The sequence below is a fragment of the Colletes latitarsis genome, chromosome 8 (genome assembly GCF_051014445.1).
Source record: "Colletes latitarsis isolate SP2378_abdomen chromosome 8, iyColLati1, whole genome shotgun sequence".
NCBI lineage: Eukaryota > Metazoa > Arthropoda > Insecta > Hymenoptera > Colletidae > Colletes > Colletes latitarsis.
Window position 1 is genome coordinate 20,005,996 of NC_135141.1, and position 19,569 is coordinate 20,025,564.

A 19,569-nucleotide genomic window follows, 5' to 3' on the forward strand; every position below is an offset into this window, starting at 1 on the left:
AAGACGAAAATCAAGAATAACAATTTCTTGATTGAAGCTTCGTTAAAAAGATATTAATGTTTAAAGTTCCGCTTGTAGAACAGCAACCTGCGAGCAGCTGCGTGCGCGTGACAGTGGCGCGTATGCAGATACACCGTTTCACAGGCGGAACTTTAAACATTAATAACTTTTTAACGAAGCCTCCATCAAAATATTTGTATTCTTGATTTTCGTCTTATTTTACCCTCTAGAATCTCCCATTAAAATTTATCCCAAGGGTGGCTGGACACGCTGTATAAATATTTGCAATTTTCCAACACTACAGGCAAACATGTACAAGCCCTGGCAAAATAAAAATTAATAGAAGTAAAATTAGAATTAGACAGAATTATTTATAATGCTATTAAAAATAGTAGAATTGTATAGTAATTATAATTTGTAGATGTGGAAATCTCTTTGACAATTTTCTTAGAAATTTGTCATTTGTGCGAAATAAAAATTAATGAAAGTAAAATTCGACGAATAGAAATATTTGTAACGCTACTAAAAATAGTAGAATTGTATAGTAATTCTCTTAGACAATTTTCTTAGCAGATATTTTGCGTTTTAAAAATAATTTTTTTAAATTATTCTGAAACTGTTTCAAATTTTTTTTTTGCGTAAGCATCGGTGCGACAATCATTACAGAAAATATGTGCATTACACAGATACAAATGCATGGCCAAAATGCGAAGACGACAGCGTATTAGAAATACATAGACAACACTTGAAGACAGAAAGAGCACAAACCTTGTTGTGAGACTTGAACATACAGGCGGTCCCGGCGAACAGCTGCGTCCAAGGAAAGATACAAATTTATTACTAATCGTTTTCGTTTTTCTTTTGGAAAGTTCCAAAATGATCTAAAGATCCTTTTGGATTCGCTGATATTTAATTAGTACGCCTGTGAATCGTGCACGGTTTGCCTACTTCAAAGTTTGAAAGTTTTATTATTTTAATAAAATATCGAAACAAACACAGTAACATTTGAAAACTAAATATAATTTAAAAACACACTTTAATTTTATCATATCATTTATATTAAATTTGTCTCTGGTATATCAAGAAAAAAAATAGTTTTTTATGCAGAACAAAAGGGTTGAAATTCCTGATAGCTATATTATAGTTTAAATAATTATTTATGTAGACGAACCATGCAATTTCAAAAGCACAGTGTTTGAAATTAATATTTTTAAATGAAACAACTTCTAAATTTCGCAGATCTCATACAGGGTGTTCGACCAACCCTGGAAAAAATTTTAATGGGAGATTTTACAGGCCAAAATAAGACGAAAATTAAAAATACTAATTTGTTAATGGAGGCTTCATTAAAAAGTTATTAATGTTTGAAGTTCCGCTCGTACTGAATTTTTTTCTAGAAAGTGGGTAGGATTTCGGGGGTAAGTCTACTCACCAAAAATTATTGTAATTGACCCTCTTAATCGAAAATAATTTTCTCAGAACCATTTGAAATTTTTTAATTTTGTTAAAAAATCTGTCCACCTTTTTGAATTTTTTTCTCGAAAGTGGGTAGGATTTTGAGGGTGTGTCTAATGACCAAAAATGATTGTAATTGACCCCTCTAGCTAAAAATAATTTTTTTAGACCTATTTGAAATCTTTCTTTTCGCCGAAAAATTTAGGCAGCTACCCCCTTGTCAATTTTTCTTGAAAATTAGTTTTTGATTTTTAGTAATTTTGTTTGATGCCCTATAGAAAAGTTGTCTAATACTTTTTTGTAGGTACCCATGAGCTCTACATCAGAAAAAAGTTTCATTTAAATATATTCGCTATTGTAGGAGTTATGGTCGGTTGAAAATTGGACCATTTTTATTGGGTTTTTCTCAGTTTACGGGGTCAAGGATCAACTTTTTGAATATTTTTGCAATTTCTACATATTCTTCATCTAAATACGCGTCGTTTGCGTTTTTGAAAATTAAAATCGTCCAATCCGTTCAGGAGTTATGATGTCTTAAAGATTCGCATGAAATTTCGAGGAACGATTTCTGCCCAGAAATTATATTATCGATAAGGAATTTTTTTCCCGAAAATACGTAGGATTTCGGGTGTATGTGTAATGACCAAAAATGATTGTAATTAACCCCTGTAACTAAACATAATTTTTTTAGTATGAGTTGAAATTTTTTAATTTCGTCTAAAAGTTTCAGTGCCTACACGAATTTTTTTCTCGAAAGTGGGTAGGAATTCAGGGATATGTGTATTCACAAAAAATGATTGTAATTGTGCCTCGCAACCAAAAATAATTTTTTCAGAACGATTTGAAATTTTTTAATTTTGTCGAAGAATTTCACACCTTTCCGAATTTTTTTCTAGAAAATGGGTAGGATTTCGGAGGTATGTCTATTCACCAAAAATGATTGTAATTGACCCCCGCAAACAAAAATAATTTTTCCAGAACAGTTTGAAATTTCTTAATTTTGTCGAAAAATTTCACACCTTTCCGAATTTTTTTCTAGAAAATAGGTAGGTTTTCGGAGGTATGTCTACTCACCAAAAATGATTGTAATTCTCCCTTATAACCAAAAATAATTTTTTCAGAATGATTTGAAATTTTTTAATTTAATTTTTTAATAACTCTTTAATGAAGCTTCAATCAAGAAATTGATATTCTTGATTTTCGTCTTATTTTGGTCTCTAGAATCTCCCATTAAAATTTTTCCCAGATGTGGTCGAACACCCTGTATAATATTCGACACTATAAAACTATTCATACGTATACGTTTTCGATCGTTTTCCATAAAAGGAACAAAGATAATAGTGCACATGGAATATTATTACTTAAACTCGAACGAATAAAATATTTAATACATTTATGCGCGTCCTTTGAAGAAACTGTTCTGACTTATCGTCAACATAGCAATCAGCCGCTTCAAGAGTCAAAAGCCACATTGATATTGATGCGTGTGGTTAGAATCTATTTAAGGTGCCTGTGCTTATGTTATGAATCACTGGTTGCCAATCATCGAATTCATATCATGGGTCACCAATCGCTAATCAGAGTCGTATTAATCCTATAGCTGAACAATTAAAAAACTATAACGGTTCCGTGCGAGTCTTCCGGAAGACAGATCCACGCGGTATAACCTAACCTCTTGTTATCAGAAATTAATTATCAAATAGTGCAATGGCAAACCACGGAGATTGGTTCATGTTCGGAACAAACCTGTCACGATGAAATTAAACGTAGGAAGAAATTGAAGCAAAGACATAACCTTTCGCTGTACGAAACTTCTTCCGTAGCTTGTACACTCGATGAATATTCCATGACGCTTGCAAAATCATAGGGAACGGACACTTTACGTTCTAAACACGAACTAAATTTATTTATTAAACTTAAAGGCACAATGAAATATATGTGTAATTGCACAAAAACGCAGCACACACGAACGTACAACAATTATATTTAGCTTACTGACGCTGCTTTAATTTGGACGCACATTCAGCGCCATCTCTCGAGGCTCAAAGTAAAGTGGCAAGATGGCGGCTGATTTGAAAGTTGAGAATCGCGATTACAGTTCTAACATTTATTTTGCTGGAAATATTTAATTAGTTTTTAAAATTGAAGTTTTGATGCGTCTTCGGAATACGTTACATTGCATTTAGAGAGAAATTAATTAATATATACTGCTATCGGTATTTATATCGAGGCTCTGTGTATCGGTAGAAAATTAAGCTTCTTTATGAAAATTTCTTTGATGTCCAGCTAATTGATGCTGAAGCCACAATTTTCCTGTGTCACGTCCACGGCAGATGAGAGAGTTTTCCTATGAAACGAGCGTGACTGGTAACAAACGCTCTGCTGCTCGTTACCGCACGCACGTACACGCGGTTTGCGGGGGAGAGACCAAGCATAATTAATCGGCCGTTGACGAGGATAATTAATGTCCCGAGTCCACGGTTAAATTAATCGAGTGCTCCTCGAAGAGCGCGCGATATTACGATCATCATTATTGCCACTACGGTCCCCGGGTGTCGTAATTTAAACGATTTCGATGCGTTTCGCGGTTCTTCGTCGTAATTAATAAATCGAGCAGCTTCCACAATGGCCGATTCTCGTATCGATGGACAGGAACGAGCACGCGAAAGCTCGAGCTTACGAAGATTAAAAAGTTCGGTGGAAAATTCGCGTCAGATTTTTTTACATTATTTTATTCTCGTTCCTCGAGACCGCAACAAAAATACCTGATCGTCGACGAGAGATGTTCGCCATTTCGGGAATTTTAGAAAATAAAAAGCCAAGGAAGCAATTTCCATCGTCGAGCAGAGGAAATAAATATTTATGAGGCAGATAAAATAACTTTGAATCCGTTGGATTTGGAGAAAAACAGTTTTTTGTTTGTTGTTCAGGTTGAGACGGAAGATCGCCAAACAGGTTTGTCGTTTTGGAAATGACTGGTAAATTTGGGAATTTATCTTGAAAAATTCTTAATATATTTTTTATCAGTATATGTGCCTGTTCTGTAACTGTATGTATTTGAAATACTGCCATTCTTGTGTAGATTAAATAATTGATAAAAGGATTTTAAAGAAATTTATTTAATTTAAAATACATATGTATCAACTTTCTGAGGTTAAAGAATACACCCAACCTAACCTCAAAGAGTCGAAGCACGAGAGCGTTTCTGGGTTATGTTCGGTTTCGTCCTTTAGTTTTCTTTACTCTTTCGGAAGTTACGATCTATTTCTTTTGAAAGCCTATGGGTTTTCTCGAAACTCTTTCACTTTTATAGGACACTCTGGTCTCGGTTTATTGCCCCGACAGCTATAAGGTTTGCTCGCCGTTCGAGTTTCGATCTTTCGATTCGGTTCGACCTTTGTGAACGTGTCTTTGCGACCAGCGCTACCTAATTCGATCCACACGATCGACTCGCTCCGATTCGATCCGACCGATCCGATTACATCCGTAAGCTGTGCACGTACGATCTTCCGACGATAATCGATCTGTCAGTGACGCTAGAATCGATTCGCGTCCCGGAAGTCTACCGACGATAATCGAGCACGTAAACGTACCTCTTTCCCCGCGATACTCTTCCCCGTGATCCACGCCGCTTGAGAAATAATATCTTGCGAATTTGATCCAGTTTTCTCTTGCCAAGGACGGCCCCCATTAAACGAAACATAGTCATTTATTTAAACGCCTCGATCTTCGAGATCTATCGATGAGGGATCATTTTAAAATAAAACTAAAAAATGTGTATAAATGGCTGAGTAATGTAAGCACTAAAAATAAATTTTATCTATCGATGAGGGGTCATTTTAAAATAAAGTAAAAAAGTGTAAATAAATGGTTAAGTAATAAAAACACCAAAAATAAATTTTAACGAAGACTATTCTGTGTTAAGGGGGTATTGTGGTTTTTTTTGTTAATGATAGGTAGACCGTTTTGCACTGAGATTTTGCAGATATATTTATCCATTTTATAAGTATGTACAAAAATATTAAAAATTGTGAAAGTTATAAGTTCTTGTTTAAATGCGTTTTTTTTAAAACTGGCTGCCATGATATTTTAAGATCTAGCAGATCAATTGACCTCAAATTTGGAAAGAATATTCAGTAGACACGCCATTATCGCTGAAATTAGAGATTTAAAAAAACATTGAATTCTACTATTTTTTTTAATATGCTAAAGACACAGGAAAGGTTAAGAAATAGGAATTCGAAACTTGAAGTGCCGCCATTCCTTTATTTATGGAGATTTTTACTTCTCCCTATTTCCTGCTATTACTACACCCTTTCTAATGAAGATACTTTAGCTCCCTTTGTTTCAGATTAGCGGATTGGCTGGAATCGTGAAAGTCAGTGGAGCACCTTTTGCAGAGCCATTAAACAAGAAGTTATAACTCCCACAATTTTTAACATTTTTTTATGAAAAGAATACTGTACATACTTATAAGATGAAAAAATATATCTACAAAATCTCAGTACAAAACAGCCTACCTACCATTAAAAAAAATCACAAAAGAGGTCGAAACAATGACAGTCTAGACAGCAATACTCCTTTAAGTTTCATCTGTGATAAATTTTATTCGAGTCTGGAACTTCGAAACATTATTCCAACAATTTATTTCGAGATTCTGAACCTTGAATTGACGTATTAAAAAATATACAATTTTATTTAGGAATAATAATCAAGGTTTGTTTTCCTTCGATTTTTCTTTTTATGGAGAAACACGTGCAAATCAGTTTAATTTTAATTGACTTTTGTAACGAATGTATTGCAAGGAGAAAGAAGAATCATTTCCGACAGGAAGTGCTGATCGTACTAGGTCAGACGTTTTAGTCAGCTTTCGAAAAGCCCACGATTAATCTTCGCCCACTGTTGAGCAAGAATTACTCGACTGTCCACGTTCCCCTTACTGATGGTATCGCATTATTCTTAGTCCGAGTCTGATCTTTCTTTATCTCAACAATACATACTACTTGTACTATTCACGCAAAAAGAATCATAACATAAATTTTACCCTTTCTCGAAGAATGCAAAGTAAAAATTTAAGAACTTTCTAAAGTACATAAATCTGTATGTATAATAAGAAAAGAAAAAAAAAATACAGAAAATTATATTTACTAATTGTGATTAATTTATACTTTCCTGATATTGTTGCTATTTACAGACGAAAACATAATTTTGTTTAGTGAAACGAACGTCATAAGAAATGCAATATTTATTGCATTTTTCTTTTTCTCGTCTGAAACACAGTGTTAAATAAATATATTTTTATCGGATCAAATCAAATTTTTAATTCGAAATTGAATGCAAATTTTAACTGTGAGATATACATATTTGTACATTGAGATTAATTTATATTTTTCTGATACTGTTACATGTTAGAGAGGAAATCATAATTTTGTTTAGTGAAACGAACGTCATAAGAATTGCAATATTTATTCATTATTCTTTTTCAGTGTTAAACAAATATATTTCTATCGAATCAAATCAAATTTTTAATTCGAAATTGAATGCACATTTTAACTGTGAGATATATTTGCCAACTGCGATTAATTTATACTTTCCTGACATTGTTACATTTTACAGATGAAATCATAATTTTGTTTAGTAAAAAGAACATCATAAGAAATTTATTACATTTTTCTTTTTCGCGGCTGCAACACAGTGTTAAACAAACATATTTTTATTGAATCAAATGAAATTTTTAATTCGTAATTAAATTCAAATTTTAACTGTAAGATATACATATTTGCAAACTGTGATTAATTTATACTTTCCTGATACTGTTACATTTTATAGAGGAAATCATAATTTTATTTAGTAAAACGAACGTCATAAGAAATGCAATATTTATTGCATAATAAATTTTTCTTTTTCAGTGTTAAACAAATATATTTTTATCGAATCAAATCACATTTTTCATTCGAAATTGAATGCAAATTTTAACTGTGAGATATACTTGCCAACTGCGATTAATTTATATTTTTCTGATACTGTTACATGTTAGAGAGGAAATCATAATTTTGTTTAGTGAAACGAACGTCATAAGAATTGCAATATTTATTCATTATTCTTTTTCAGTGTTAAACAAATATATTTCTATCGAATCAAATCAAATTTTTAATTCGAAATTGAATGCACATTTTAACTGTGAGATATACTTGCCAACTGCGATTAATTTATACTTTCCTGACATTGTTACATTTTACAGATGAAATCATAATTTTGTTTAGTAAAATGAACATCATAAGAAATTTATTACATTTTTCTTTTTCGCGGCTGCAACACAGTGTTAAACAAACATACTTTTATTGAATCAAATGAAATATTTAATTCATAATTAAATTCAAATTTTAACTGTAAGATATACATATTTGCAAACTGTGATTAATTTATACTTTCCTGATATTGTTACATTTTACAGACGAAACCATAATTTTGTTTGGTGAAACGAACGTCATAAGAAATGCAATATTTATTACATACTGAATTTTTCTTTTTCAGTGTTAAACAAATATATTTTTATCGAATCAAATAAAATTTTTAATTCGAAATTGAATGGCAATTTTAACTGTAAGATATTTAAGAAAACTGTTTGAAAATTGAAAACTTTCACTGCAATTAGTTGAAGTTTATCGCGAAATAAAACGGTTCTTCCCAAAATGGAGGATGAACGAGTCAATGCATGGTAATTGCCAAGTATATAAAACAGAATTTACGATTCAGGAAACCGTCGAACATAAGGCACTGTGTTCGGTATCGGTTCTGTCGTTGCTTCGAGGAACGCGTGCTCTACATTATATTTCCTCGTAACACTTTGCAATCCTAAGTAGCATACACACTTAACAACGTCTCGTGCAATCTCGTCGTTCAGCTTTGACGCGACACTTTATATGGAAATCTGCAATCTTCACTCGCGATATCAAAGCGTAACACGGATGTTACTCGCATCGGTTCGCCATGATCCACAGAACGTCGCTTTTTTCATAAAGCGTCAAAGGATCCTCGATCAAATTGCACAATGCGCGGATACGCTTCGAATCGATACGCGTAATCGCGAATAAAGTCTGTTTGCGTCCCGTGGAAAGGAAACCCCGCGGTTCCGGTAAACATTTATCCAGTAAAAATCTGTTTTCTCGCCATAGACGAAAACTTTCAAATATAATAAGTTTCTATATTTTCCTCGACATTTTATATTTTAGTTATTCACCCTCATTTTATTCTCATATTATTCTAAATCTTGATAACTAATGGAGAATACAAACTACAAAAATTAATTTTCAAAGATCACTGGTGATGTCTTTTCAGGTACGTATAAATAATATAAATGTACATAAATTGAATAAACAATAAGAACAAGAATAGTAATACGTTATGTCGAACTGGAAATTAAAAATGTATAAAATTTAGATTTCTATAATAATAAAAATTAATTTACTGTTACTTAATTTATTTTCGGTCCAAAATTGCGTCCGTGAGAAAATTCCGCGTGAATTCAAATTATCCTAAAATTGAATTGCACGTCGCGAAGAACGTTAAGGCACCGGTACTCCGGATAGCAAAACAAAAAGTTTCACGGAACAGACAATATGCATCTAGTATGCTAAATTGAATCTATGTAACAGCTGCTCAGACTGTTGCGAGATTATACTTGCAACGACTTCTCGAGAGTAAACGAAAATAAAGGCCAACCTTCGTTGCACTGAGAGTTACAACCGCTGTGAAGATTGAAAAATACATTATGCATCTCACACGCGCTCCAAATACAAAACCAAGTTCGTACCATTTCCTGTTACGTTAATAATTCGCGCGATGCTTAATATTCAGCTACTCGCCCTAATGGCGATGAAATATTACTACAAGCCATGTCTAAAAAGTTCTCCGTGTCGCGTGGAAAACTGGAAAACTTGGAACTTGAAACTTTATTCTGGAACAATAATTTTAGATTCGTAAACTGTCGTTTAAAGGATCCATCGATCCATTGAAACACTGATTTTTAAAGGAAAAATATACACAAAATAGTACTCTAAACTATAGATTAATTCTAAATATTTTTCTCAGATTTTTAAAACTCTAATTAGAATGTAAACAATTAATATATTCAGAGTGTTTCCATTTTTATTTCTCTAAATTGCTGAAATACTAAAGATCGTTCAATGATAGAACAACGAAAATAATAGTTTTAATACGTTCATAATAAATGTTTTCTGTAGCATACCTTGTGCGGAAATCCCCTAGTCGCGTTTGCAAAGCATGTTCGCGGAACGCCCCGTAGGCGTTCACCGCACGCGAAGGTTCAGCGGATGCTTTACAAGAGAACGGGTTAAATAACGCGCTAGCTCAGATTTTTAACGCGTATTCCGAAGCAGTTGGAGCAAAATTTCCTGATTTATTGGGAGTTATACATCACGAGGTAATTTCTTGTTTCTCGACGAGAGAATCACGGTATCGTTCCGTATTCCGTCATGAGCAACCGAGAATGATTTATTAGCATGCTTCATATGCGAGCGCACCCGGCTTCGTGTATGTATTTCGTTACGAGAACTCTTCGCGGGAAGTGAATCTGTTTCACTGTAATTTTCGAGTGACGTTTTTCCAACGCCAACGATAAATCTACGATGCCTGAAACCGTCCAGGAAATAACAGGAACGATTGGGACCACAGAAACGGCCATCTTTGAAAATGAAAAAATAATTACTACGTTATGACTACAAAAAAATATTAAATAAAGTTGCTATTTTGTAGACACAAGATTATATATATATTTATAGTTATAGGGAAATCACAAACACACAGATTTCGAATTTTATATGGATAATTTGTCACATCGAAATTAACAGAATTTTATGAAGATCAACTGGAGATAATTTTATCAATATTGGGCTTGACTAGTACTAATTATAGGGAAATAAACTCACAGATTTCAAATTTTATATCAATAATTTGTCACATCAAAATTATCAGAATTTTATTAGGATCAACTAAAGACAATTTCATCTATATTGGGCCTGACTAGTTCTGATTATAAGGGAATCACAAACCCACAGATTTCAAATTTTATATTGATAATTTGTCACACCAAAATTAACAGAATTTTATTAAGATTAACTGGAGACAATTTTATCTATATTGGGCTTGACTAGTACTAATTATAGGGAAATTACAAACACACAGATTTTGTATTTTATATTGATAATTTGTCACATAAAAACTAGGAGGAAGGATATTATTAGGATCAACTAAAGATAATTTCATCTATATTGGGCCTGACTAGTTCTGATTATAAGGGAATCACAAACCCACAGATTTCAAATTTTATATTGATAATTTGTCACACCAAAATTAACAGAATTTTATTAAGATCAACTGGAGACAAGTTTATCTATATTGGGCTTGACTAGTACTAATTATAGGAAAATTACAAACACACAGATTTTGTATTTTATATTGATAATTTGTCACATAAAAACTAGGAGGAAGGATATTATTAAGATCAACTGAAGAAAATTTTATTTATATTGGGCACGCTCAGTAACTAATTATAGGGAATTCACAAACTTATAGATTTTGAATTTTATATTCATAATTTATGATATTGAAATTAGGAGAAAGAATTTTATTAAGATCAACTGAAGACAATTTCATCTATATTGGGTACGAATAGTATTAATTATAAGGAAGTCACAAACATACAGATTTTGTATTTTATATTGATAGTCTGTCACATTAAAATTAGGAGGAAGAATTTTATTAAGAACTGAAGAAAATTTCAATTATATTGGGCTTGACTAGTACTAATTATTGGAAAATCACAAACACACAGATTTTGTATTTTATATTCATAATTTGTCACATTAAAATTGGAAGGAAGAATTTTATTAAGAACAACTGAAGGCAATTTCATTTATATTTGGTCTGGTTAGTCCCAATTAAATATTAGTTAATTATCGGGAAATCACAAACACACAGATTTTGTATTTTATATTAAAGTTTCGAAAGACGAATTTTTATCGACGATGGTTTGTAATGAACGGTACGAGAAAAATAAAATACAACATAAATTTGCTTCCAAGAAGTTTGCTATTTCGTAGATTCTATGGTCATTAAAATTTCGATGCTGGACCAACGGAAGATGAATTTTTATCAGAGATGGTTCGCAATGGTAGACGCTGGAACAAAGTGAAAATTTCGAGCGAAACGTTTTACGTGTTTACCGAAAGCTGTCGAGCTCGACGTGGACAGGTTCATTGAAAAGAGAGCTTTCAAGAGCGATACAAGGCGAAGGGAAAAGGGAGATGCGCAGCATGAATTTCTAACGAGGGACCACTCGAGCACTTCCTCTGGGAGACGGAGCAACTGGTGAATTTCTTGGTCGTGCTGCTTTCCAAATGAAGCCAATAACGCCGCGATTGTATCGGATTATGCGATAAGGGCATAATTGTGATAGGGAATCTCCGAGACGAGGCGGTCTGAGCATAAATTCCGCCAGTACCCTCGAAATTCAGCATGAATTACCAAATTTGTTCAAATGTACCCTTAAATCTGTCATTTGTTATTCTTTGTGCTGGACTTTAACAAATTTTTTCGTTCTTTTTTGGTTTATTTATCTGATCTTGCGTCAATTTTAAACCCATTAACAACTTTGGTGTTTGGGTATTGTGTCTGGTGCAGGAATGATTCTTAAAATGAACTTCAGGTGTGATTCGTTAGTTGAACATTCCTCTCCGTGGCTTCGAGGCTCAATAATATCATTACGGACAAGTATCTGCTCGAACTTTGCCTTTATTGTACCCGAAAAATGAACGTGTCAACTTCGGAGCAATGTTCATTTTACGAATCATTACTGTAGTCAATTTTATCAAATTGCAGTTGGAGATTAACTCAAGAAAATTTCATCTATATTGGATATGAATAATAGGAGTTATAGAGAAGTCACAAATACACAGATTTTGTATTTTATATTGATAATTTGTCACATCAAAATTAAGAGAAAGAATTTTATTAAGATGATACGAATTGTACTAATTATAGAGAAGTCACAAACACACAGATTTTGGATTTTACATTAACTTTTGCATCAAAACTGGCACAACAAATTTTTTTAAAATGAGCTGAATAACATTTTATCCAATAGTACTATAGGGAGATCACAAACATACAGATTCTAAATTTTATATTGATAATTTCTCGCATGAAAACTAATAGGAATTCAATGAATCTACACAAATGGACACTGATCAATTTAGTCCGTCCTATAATTCTCTAGTTGACAAATTAAAAATTCCCAGCTGAATAATAATAGTGTCGAACTAGCACTGTATATCATTCCCCTGTGTTGTAGATGTCACTGTCTGCCTCGATCGTGATCGATTTAACGACAGTTAAATTTTCTCGCAGCATTTAACAATGCTGGGGCGTGGTCCATTGCTTTTTAACGGTTTAACTACCTTGCGTGACCTTTTGCTATATATAGGCATATGTAAATTTCAAGTTTTTACTCACACGGCGTCAAATAGTTTCAGTTTTAACCTTCAACCCGTTCTCTCGTAACTCCTTACAGATTCTGACTTCATTAATATTTATAAACTTTGATTATTTTCATATCATTCGACTTTCACGTCTCTGTTCCGAGACACCATCTTTATAATAGTAATTCCACGATTCAAGAAGGATAACAAGAATTATTATTTAAATCTCATTATATCGAACATTTTACTAATTTTAAACAAATTTCATCTACGTAACGATCTTTTATAAATACCAAGTTTTGCGAAAAAGCAACGTTTCATTTTCCGATGTAAACACTGCATCGTTATATACGTTCACGGAAGGAAATTTTTCCAATTATTATTTAAATCTTATTATATCGAACATTTTACTAATTTTAAACAATTTTCACCTACGTAGCGATCTTTTATAAATACCAAATTTTTCGAAAAAGCAACGTTTCATTTTCCGATGTAAACACTGCATCGTTATATACGTTCACGGAAGGAAATTTTTCCAATTATTATTTAAATCTTATTATATCGAACATTTTACTAATTTTAAACAATTTTCACCTACGTAGCGATCTTTTATAAATATCAAATTTTGCAAAAAGCAACGTTTAATTTTCCGATGTAAACACTGCACTGTTAGTTACGTTCGCTGAAGGAAATTTTTCCAATTATTATTTAAATCTTATTATATCGAACATTTTAATAATTTTAAAAAAATTTCACCTACCTAACAATCTTTTATAAATACCAAATTTTGCGAAAAAGCAACGTTTAATTTTCCGATGTAAACACTGCACTGTTAGTTACGTTCGCTGAAGGAAATTTTTCCAATTATTATTTAAATCTTATTATATCGAACATTTTAATAATTTTAAAAAATTTTCACCTACCTAACTATCTTTTATAAATACCAAATTTTGCGAAAAAGCAACGTTTAATTTTCCGATGTAAACACTGCACTGTTAGATACGTTCGCGAAAGGAAATTTTTCCAATTATTATATAAATCTTATTATATCGAACATTTTACTAATTTTAAACAATTTTCACCTACGTAGCAATCTTTTATAAATACCAAATTTTGCGAAAAAGCAACGTTTCATTTTCCGATGTAAACACTGCATCGTTATATACGTTCACGGAAGGAAATTTTTCCAATTATTATATAAATCTTATTATATCGAACATTTTACTAATTTTAAACAATTTTCACCTACGTAGCGATCTTTTATAAATACCAAATTTTGCGAAAAAGCAACGTTTCATTTTCCGATGTAAACACTGCACTGTTAGATACGTTCGCGAAAGGAAATTTTTCCAATTATTATTTAAATCTTATTATATCGAACATTTTAATAATTTAAAAAAATTTTCACCTACCTAACAATCTTTTATAAATACCAAATTTTGCGAAAAAGCAACGTTTAATTTTCCGATGTAAACACTGCACTGTTAGATACGTTCGCGGAAGGAAATTTTTCCAATTATTATTTAAATCTTATTATATCGAACATTTTAATAATTTAAAAAAATTTTCACCTACCTAACAATCTTTTATAAATACCAAATTTTGCGAAAGAGCAACGTTTAATTTTCCGATGTAAACACTGCACTGTTAGATACGTTCGCGGAAGGAAATTTTTCTTGCAAACTTCGCGAGAATTTAATTTCTCTCGAGGAAAAGGAAAGAAAAGGATCCTCTCAAGAGCTAATGCACGAAGGTATTAATGGACAAGCTTTCGTAAATAATCGGCTTTCACGAGAGCGTTATTTTCGCGTGCAACCCTAATACTTCAACACACTTTGAAACCGTGGGCCCACAGACTGTTACCATTTCGCCAAACAACATCTGCCAGGCTCGCGATTCGGTAAGAAAAAAAGGAAGAGAATGCTTATCAAAAGAAGATAATGGACCCTACCCGCTCGATTCCATTGACTCGATAATGCGAGGCCTGTTTATTTTTACCCTTCTCAGCGTCAGTTGACGAAGCAACCCCATATAAATGCACCCTTTGCTCCCGCTATCTCCGTATAACTAGAACCCTCATCTTCCGAGCCCGGCGAAACGCCATGACCTTCTGAACTCCCACAATCGCCCACGAGTTTGGCTGTTAAGCTTACGCTACGGTATATTCCGCTGGATACACGGCCAGCATTAAAGCTTTGCAAGATCGTTTCGCCGATGAAACGACCCCACGGGGGGGAGAACCGAATATATTGGACGGTGGCTAGCAATTTCTCCAACAGTTTGATTTATGCCAGCGCAGGCCGTATTAGTATTCGACGGATCTTGGCAGAAATGTTTCCTGATATATTAAACGACGATAAAAAAATATATTTCTCTCTCCTCGTAATATATTTACAATTCAAAAATATATTTTCTCGATGATATCATTTCTTTATAATAGCAATTTTTATTGTAGAAATATTTCCTCATACATTAAACAAAGATAAAAAATATATTTCTCTGGTATACTATGGTTTTTTCTATCTTAATATTTTCCCAGTTGTGTAATTTTTGGATTGCAAAGTCATTTACAAACTGCTATCATTTCTGTAATAATGGGTATTTTTATTTTAGAAATTTTTGATAGAAATGTTTCCTGATATATCAAACGACGATAAAAAAATATATTTTCCTGGTATACAATGACTTTTCGTATCTTAATATTTTCCCAATCGAACTATTTTTGGATTGCAAACTCATTTTCTAATTGCTATGATTTCTCTAATAATAGCAATTTTTATTGTAGAAATGTTTCTTCATACATTAAACGAAGATAACAAATTTATTTTTCTGTTATAGTATGGTTTTTCCTATCTTAATATTTTGCCACTCGTGCAATTTTTGGATTGCCAACTCATTTTCAAATTTCTATCATTTCTTTAATAATAGCAATTTTTATCGTAGAGATTCTTGATAGAAATGTTTCATGATACATTAAACGACGATAAAAAAATATATTTTTCTGGTATACAATGACTTTTCGTATCTTAATATTTTCCCAATCGAACTATTTTTGGATTGCAAACTCATTTTCTAATTGCTATGGTTTCTCTAATAATAGTAATTTTTATTGTAGAAATGTTTCTTGATACATTAAACGACGATAAAAGAATATATTTTTCTGGTATACAATGGCTTTTCGTATCTTAATATTTTCCCAATCGAATAATTTTTGGATTGCAAAGTTATTTTCAAATTGCTATCATTTCTCTAATAATAGTAATTTTTATTGTAGAAATGTTTCTTGATACATTAAACGACGATAAAAAACATATTTCCTTGGTATACAATGGCTTCTCCTATCTTAATATTTTCCCATTCAGGCAATTTTTGCATTGCAAAGTCATTTTCAAACTGCTATCATTTCAGTAATAATAGTAATTTTTATTCTAGAAATTTTTGATAGAAATGTTTCTTGATACATCAAACGACGATAAAAAATATATTTTTCTGGTATACAATGGCTTTTCGTATCTTAATATTTTTCCAATCGTGCAATTTTTGGATTGCCAACTCATTTTCAAATTTCTATCATTTCTTTAATAATAGCAATTTTTATCGTAGAGATTCTTGATAGAAATGTTTCATGATACATTATACGACGATAAAAAAATATATTTTTCTGGTATACAATGGCTTTTCGTATCTGAATATTTTCCCAATCGAGCTATTATTAGATTGTCAACTCATTTTCTAATTGCTATGATTTCTCTAATAATAGCAATTTTTATTGTAGAAATGTTTCTTCATACATTAAACGAAGATAACAAATTTATTTTTCTGTTATAGTATGGTTCTTCCTATCTTAATATTTTCCCACTCGTGCAATTTTTGGATTGCCAACTCATTTTCAAATTTCTATCATTTCTTTAATAATAGCAATTTTTATCGTAGATTCTTGATAGAAATATTTCATGATACATTAAACGACGATAAAAGAATATATTTTTCTGGTATACAATGGCTTTTCGTATCTTAATATTTTCCCAATCGAACTATTTTTGGATTGCAAACTCATTTTCTAATTGCTATGATTTCTCTAATAATAGCAATTTTTATTGTAGAAATGTTTCTTGATACATTAAACGAAGATAACAAATTTATTTTTCTGTTATAGTATGGTTCTTCCTATCTTAATATTTTCCAAATCGTGCAATTTTTGGATTGCAAACTTATTTTCAAATTTCTGTCAATTCTTTAATAATAGAAATTTTAACGTTGAGATTCTTGATAGAAATGTTTCGTGATTTATCAAACGACGAAACAAAATTTATTTTTCTGGAATACTATGGTTCTTACTATCTTAATATTTCTCCAATGAAAAATATGTGCATAGAAATAAACGTGCAATTTTTGCAAAATCATTTTCAAATTGCTATCATTTCTGTACTGATAATAACTTTTATTGCAAGAAAATTGTAAACGCTAGGAAATTTGAATTATTTGCAAAATTCTGTCAATAATATCCGTAGAATTTCTGTGGAATTGTTCAAGCACGAAGTTCCTTGAAATTTAACAATTTTTTATTTTTTCATTTAATAAATGAAATATGATTTATTACATTTTGATAGCTTCTTTTAATATGAGGATTGAGAGTATGAAATTTTGTATATATTACTCATCGTGTATGTATGGAATTGCTCAAGGACGAAGTGTAGTATAATAAAATTGCATTATGTCCTTCTAATGCAAGAGTAGTGGAAAACTTCGGTGTAAGTATTCACGCAAATAAGAATCTCCGTAGTACCTTCGTCTCTATTCCTCGTTGCGACACTACTTGTAAGAAATTAGCTATACATACATACAAATTCATGCATCACGACCATTTCATGAATAATGCATATCCTCCCTCACATTTCCTTTCACTGTCTGTCCTAGAATTATCCTCCAGAACGCGCAGACGATACAGTTTGCAAGGTATCGTTCGAACGAACTTAAAGTTACGATCGCGACTATGTTATTATATTCCAATGATGCAATCTGGTATTATAAACACATCAAAATTCCTTTCAAGCTAAAATTTCATTCCTTGTGTGTGACTGATTTATCAAAATATACGAGAAAGTAGCACAAAAGTAATAAAAAGAATATTAATAATATTTTAGACTTTCTAATATTTCAAGGTGTGAAAATTAAATAATTTATCTGTTCCTCATATGCACAAAATATTCTATATTTAAAAATTATGTAAATACCTGTTGGTATCTAAAATTTACTTTAATGAAGTCAAAATATAGAGATTGCAACCATGTAATTATATTTCAAAGATGCAATTTAGTATTGTAAGAATTTCAAAATTTCTTTCAAATGGAAAGTGAAAATTTCATGCCTTATGAGTATTTAATTTGTTAAAATACATAAGAAAATACCAAAAATAATAAAAAAAATATAAACGATAGTTTAGAATACTTCACTTGATTAAAACTAATCGATAATTTAGTAGAGAATAATCTATATTTAAAAATTATATAAATAACTCAAAATACATTAGCACCTGAAATGTATCTTTTATTTAGACACAATCAAATCCTTTGAGTAATATTAATTAGAAAATAGCAAACCAATACAAAAATATAAATAATAATTTAGAATACTTTATTTAATTAAAGTTGATCAATTATTGCAATTTCTAACATTGTGAAGCTTGAAAATAAAATAGTAAAAATTCCAAAAACTTTGTCCTGTGCTATACTACGTGTCTACTTTTAATTTATTTGATCATCACAGTGTATACAATATTCTACATTAAAAAATTATATAAATAACTCAAAATGTTAGCATCTAAAATTTAATTTATCAAATAAAAAATAGTCTGCATAAGTCCCTATATAATTAAATTATCTGGACACGCTTTTGACTAATATTAATAAGAAAATAGCAGAGCAATACAAAAATATAAATAATAATTTAGAATACTTTATTTAATTAAAATTGATCAATTCTTGCAATTTCTAATATTGTGGAGCTTGAAAATAAAATAGTAAAAATTCCAAAAACTTTGTCCTGTGCTATACTACGTGTCTACTTTTAATTTATTTGATCATCACAGTGTATACAATATTCTACATTAAAAAATTATATAAATAACTCAAAATGTTAGCATCTAAAATTTCATTTATCAAATAAAAAATAGCCTGCATAAGTCTCTATACAGGGTGTTCGTCCACCCCTAGGAAAAATTTTAATAGAGGATTCTAGAGGCCGAAATAAGACGGAAATCAAGAATATCAATTTGTTAATGCAGGTTTCGTTAAAAAGTTATTAACAATTAAATTCAAAAATTTCAAATCGTTCTGGAAAAATTATTTTTAGTTGCAGAGGTCGATTACAATCATTTTTGGTGAATACACATACTTCCGAAATCCTACCCACTTTCGAGAAAAAAATTCGAGTAAGTGCTGAAAGTATTAGGTGAAAAAAAAGACTTTCGAATTGTCCAGGAAAAATTATTTTTAGTTGCAGGGGCCAATTTCAAGCATTTTTGGTCAACAGACATACCCCCGAAATCCTACTCAGTTTCGAGAAAAAAATTACTCACCTAAAATCTAATTTCTAGCCAGAAATGTCTGCCCGAATT

General features: G+C 31.3%; 1 protein-coding gene across 1 annotated transcript in view; it reads right to left on the minus strand.

Moving 5' to 3' along the window:
- The window catches only part of LOC143344968 (uncharacterized), a 202,895-nt gene that overhangs the window by 69,718 nt on the left and 113,608 nt on the right, over positions 1-19,569 (minus strand). Inside the window, exon 4 of the mRNA XM_076771621.1 lies at positions 769-810. Within this exon, the coding sequence (XP_076627736.1) occupies positions 769-810 (42 nt within the window). The remainder of the gene's footprint in view (positions 1-768; positions 811-19,569) is intronic.